The sequence below is a fragment of the Octopus bimaculoides genome, chromosome 5, assembly GCF_001194135.2.
Source record: "Octopus bimaculoides isolate UCB-OBI-ISO-001 chromosome 5, ASM119413v2, whole genome shotgun sequence".
NCBI classification, from domain to species: domain Eukaryota; kingdom Metazoa; phylum Mollusca; class Cephalopoda; order Octopoda; family Octopodidae; genus Octopus; species Octopus bimaculoides.
This window is the reverse complement of record NC_068985.1, coordinates 113,689,014-113,694,220: the sequence shown is the minus strand read 5'-3', so window position 1 is coordinate 113,694,220 and position 5,207 is coordinate 113,689,014. Positions and strand designations below refer to the sequence as shown.

Below are 5,207 nucleotides of genomic sequence, written 5' to 3'. Positions count from 1 at the left end.
GTAAGCCTAGTATTTATTCTATCGGTCTCTTTTGCTGAACCGCTAAGTTACGGGGACGTAAACACACCAGCATCGGTTGTCAAGCGATGGTGGGGGTACAAACACAGACACACAAACACACACATACACACATGTATATATACATATATACGACGGGCTTCTTTCAGTTTCCGTCTACCAAATCCACTCACAAGGCTTTGGTCAGCCCGAGGCTATAGTAGAAGACACTTGCCCAAGGTGCCACGCAGTGGAACTGAACCCAGGACCATGTGGCTGGTAAGCAAGCTACTAATCACACAGCCACTCCTAAGAAACTGGAATTTAGTATTGAGGGTTGATTATCTTTGTAGGGGAAGTTGGCCATAAATTATTGGAAAGTGTGTTGGTTAGGGTTAATGCCTTGTGGTTGTGATTTTTAATGGAGATGGTTTGTAATAGAGTAGGCACAGGCATGGTTGTGTGGCTAAGGAGCTTAGTTCCTAAGTATCTTCTACTATAGACCCAGGCTCACCAAGGTTTTGTGAGTGGGTTTGGTAGACGGAAACTGAAAGAAGCCTGTCATATACATGTATGCATGTACATTAGATATTACATGATGGTTGTCTAGACATTACATGATGGTTGTCTAGATATTACATGATGGTTGTAAACAAGTTTCATCAACATACAAGTGAGGTTGTTGTATTTTTTTTTTTTTTTTTGCCAGTCTTCTGTGAAAAATATATCTGATCATGGGAAAATATTACCTTGCTTCAGAACAGGTGAGGATTAGTGACAGGAAGAATATCCGGCCATAGAATATCTGTTTCAACAAATTTCATTTGGCCCTTGTGAGCATGGAAAAGTGGACATTAAATGATGATGATACATTTATATGTGTGTATCTGCCTGTGTTTCCTTGTCTTGGTGTCATGTAACAGTTGTAAATGAGTCTCACTGCCATACAAGCAGTGTCCTTCATTTCCAGTATTCTGTGAAAACATGTTTGGCCATGAGGAAAATTATTGATTTCAAAGTTTGGTGCAAGGCCAACATATTCAGAAGTAAATCAATTACATTGACCCTAGTGTTCAACTGGTATTTATCAACCCTGAAAGGATGGAAGGACAAAGTCGACCTCAGCAGAATTTGAACTCAGAACATAAGGGCAGATGAAATGTCACTTAGCAATTTACCCAGCATGCTAATGGTTCTGCTAGTTCACTGCCTTCCCATGGGAAAATATTACCTTGCTGGGAAATGGAAGAGTTAGCAATGAGAAAGGCATCTGGCTATAGAAAACCTGACTCACTAAACACTGTCCAACTCCTTCAGGCATAGAGAAGTGGATATTAAATGATGGTGATTGTGGTGATGGTTATAATTGGTAATAATAGAATTGATGTTTGCTTTAGAGTTAGTTAATTAGTCCATCCACCTTACCATTTACCAGGGATCAATGGAGAATATTAGAGTTTAAACAACAATGTGTTGAAGTGTACAGGAAATCTGATACATCATATCCGTGGTTACACAAATATATACCCTGCTATCACCATCCTGGTTTCAACACCTTTTTACATCTCTGTAATTATCGTTGATGGCCAAGTAATTAGTGAAGTATTGGTGATAGTGGGAAGTGTTGATTACTGATAGAGTTAGGTGACAAGCTGGCAGAATCATTAGCATGCCAGACAAAATGCTTAGCGCCATTTCTTCTGGTTTGACATTCTGAGTTCAAATTCTGTCATCCTTTCAGGGTTGATAAAATAAGTACCAGTCAAGAACTGGGGTCAATGTAACTGACTTCCCCCCCCGCCTCTCAAAATTGTTGGCTTTGTGCCAAAATTAGAAAGAATTACTAAGAGACTTTAACCCTTACTAACTTAGTCCACCTAATTTTAAATAAGTACTGTATGCAGAATGGTTCATCATTATAAGCTTAAGGCAGTGATTTGTTAGAATTGTGTGAGTGTCAGACAAAATGCATTGCGATATTTCTTCTGACTCATGTTCTAAGTTTGAATTCTGCCAAAGTCAACTTTGCCTTTTATTCTTCTGGAGTCAATAAAATAAATGTACCAAACTACTGGGGTTGATGTAGTTGACTAGCCTCCCAAATTTCAGGCCTTACAATCATTATCATCATCATCATTTAACATCTGTTCTCCATGCTGGCATGGGTTGGACAATTTGATAGGATCAGGTGAACCATGGGGCTGCATTGTGCTCTATGTCAATTTTGGCATGGTTTCTGCAATTGGATGCCCTTCCTAACATCAATCACTCTACAGTGTGTACTGGGTGTTTTTTTTTTCCTGCCACTGGGACTTGTGGGGTTACCAAATAACTTGCAAGATAGGAAAGAACAAAAAACGGAAAAGCTCTCGTAAGTAACTGGAAGTGGGTGAGGTATTTGAGAGGGGACAGGCAGAGGTGTCTTGCTATAGAGAAGATACATGTCTACTCATGATACATTGCAGAATATCTTGAATCATATCTTAAAATTCCATACTATCACTTGTATGCCATTGTACAATTTGAATCATTACACCTCCTAACCTTCACACCACCATCACCAAATAATCTCTTCCACAGTCCTCTTTTTCATCAAAATCCTTATAAGCTATCTCTCTCTCTTCTGCTCATCTTGCAGAAATACCAGTCTGAGAGTACCTGTGATAGTCACTGATTATTGTTTCTCATTGTCTGCCTAAAGCATTAAAATAAGTTCCAATACATAAATAAAACATAAATAAAACTTACCCAAACTAATCGTGTCCTTTTTTCTTCAATTTTATTCCAGGTTCGAGTTGGTCGTAATCTGACCTATCATATTGGTTTCCTGCGCTATGAAGAACCCGAAGGAACATCACTACATATGGTGATTGGCTTAGCTGTGGGTGGTGCCGTGCTCTTGTTGATTGTAATTATTGTTGTTATTGCTTACCGCGTCAAATCAAAACAGAGCAACACCATGAAGAAGCAGTTACATGAGCAAATGGACCAGTTGGAGTTAAAAGTCGCCCAAGAATGTAAAGAAGGTAATATACATTTTCATACACATCTTTTCTTCCTTTAACATTTTGTAAGACTGCACCTGGTTCTATGATAGAAATTTTATATATATTTTAAGGTAGTCTAAATTAAAACATTCCTTCAAAATATCATGATAATTCATATTCCAAATACTAGTGTAATAATAACAAAGTTATTTTTCTAAATTCTATACTATTTTTAAAATCAATTGAAATAAAAGCAGAGTATTTCAACAGAAATATGGTAATGAAAGGGTTAAAGTAATCTAAATTAAAACCTATCAAAATTCCATGTTAATTTATGTTCCAAATATCAGGCTAATAATGACAGTTATTTTACTAAATCCTTCATTATTTTCAAAATTATTACAGGTGCAGTGTTGAACCCCATGTACCTGATCATAGCAGCTTTCTTTTTATAAAAGTTGGTTGATTGTCTGTTTTGTCTCTTTACTTTTAGCATTTGCTGAGCTACAAACTGACATGACAGAGTTGAATAATGATATGAGCGGCCAAGTATCAATTCCTTTCTGGGATTACCGAACTTATTGCATGAAAGTCCTCTTCCCAGGTGATAAGGACCATCCTGTTACTAAGGTAAGATTTCTGGGTTTTCTGAAATAGCTTTTGTACTGTATTTTGTGGCATATAAGTAAAATTTTTCAGACCAAAATTTACAACCAAAACAGGTAGGTCAACTTATACACCAAACCAACACTGGAGGATCAAAAATACCATGTGAAATGTAGTAGGGTCCAGAAAGATTTTGGCAATGTTTGACTGTTTACATATTCACACTATATACTATTTCAACTTACATACTAGAAAATATAGAATTTTTAAATTACACACACACACACACACACACACACACACACACACACATACAAATATATATATATATATATATATCATTACCATCATCATTTTAATGCCTTCTTTTACTTGCTTGCATATGTCAGACAAGAGTGAGGTAGATTTTTTTTCTACAGCCTGATGCTCTTTCTGTCACTTACCCGCCACTTGTTTCCGAGTGAGGTTTCCAAATAGTCTCCTAGTCTACTGAACAATTACCAGCCTGGGCATGTTTTGTGGTGAGAACTGGAAACATTATCATTCGAGGAGCCTTTTGTTCGTAGAGATCACATAATATGTCAGGAAGCCTGAATATCTTTTCATGGTGGACTGCAAGCTAGACACTGGCAGGAAGAATTCATAGCTTACAAACCAACAATGAAGGCAGAAACACTCACAGGCACACAGATACATTAACATATATGCATGACTGTATGTACACACACACATACACATGTACATATACACAAAAAATTTCTTCAATTTCTGTCTTCCAAATTCACTCACAGTATATATGCTCATGTGCGTGTTTGTATGTATGTGTGTGTAATGGGTGGTGCAGGTTTAGCTGAATGATTAGGAAATTTGCTTTGCAATCATAAATATTAAGGTTCAATCCCATGGTGTGTTACCTTGTGGACAAACATCTTTTGCCAGTTTTTTATGAAAGCCTTTGGGTTAACCAAGGCATGCTTGTAAAATTAGGCTTTAAAAAACCATATTGAAGCCTACTGAATGAAGTTTGTCTGCGATTCAAGAGACCAGTCATATTCCCTATGATGTAACATTGAGTCAGTCTGAGTATTATATTGGCTAAGGGCACTGTGATATATCATAGTATTTAGTCCCACCCATGCTAGCATGGAAGGCGGACATTAAACGATGATGATGATGAAGATTTATAGACTGTATAATTGTAATACACTACGGTATATTAAATACATAGTAGTATGCATGGCTGTGTGGTTAAGAATTGTGTTTCTCAACTATGTAGTCTCAGGTTCAGTCCCACTATGTGTAACTGGGGTAAGTGTTTTATGTTTTGGTCCCCAGCCTATCAAAGCCTTGTGAAGAGATTTGGTAGAAGGAATCTGAAAGAAGCCTATCATTTTTTACCGTTTGTCTTACCACCTTTTCTCATACTTTTATCTTTCTGATGAAGGATGAGAGTCCTAAATGTCAAGACACTTTCCCTTTTTCAACATTAGACTAATACATTTCTTAATATTTGTTCCTCGAGTGTTATTTACTTTTTGTGATTGTTGCCTAGTGTGTGTATGTGCGTGTGTGTGTGTATATATATATATATATATATATATATATATATATATATAT

The 5,207-nt window shown here is 36.8% G+C and overlaps 1 protein-coding gene across 3 annotated transcripts in view; it reads left to right on the top strand.

The window, feature by feature from the left end:
- The window catches only part of LOC106878623 (plexin-A1), an 803,747-nt gene that overhangs the window by 728,368 nt on the left and 70,172 nt on the right, over positions 1 to 5,207 (top strand). For all 3 annotated transcript variants that reach the window (XM_052967952.1, XM_052967953.1, XM_052967951.1), the window contains exons 21-22: positions 2,786 to 3,023; positions 3,478 to 3,614. In XM_052967952.1, coding sequence (XP_052823912.1) covers positions 2,786 to 3,023; positions 3,478 to 3,614 — 375 coding nt within the window. The remainder of the gene's footprint in view (positions 1 to 2,785; positions 3,024 to 3,477; positions 3,615 to 5,207) is intronic.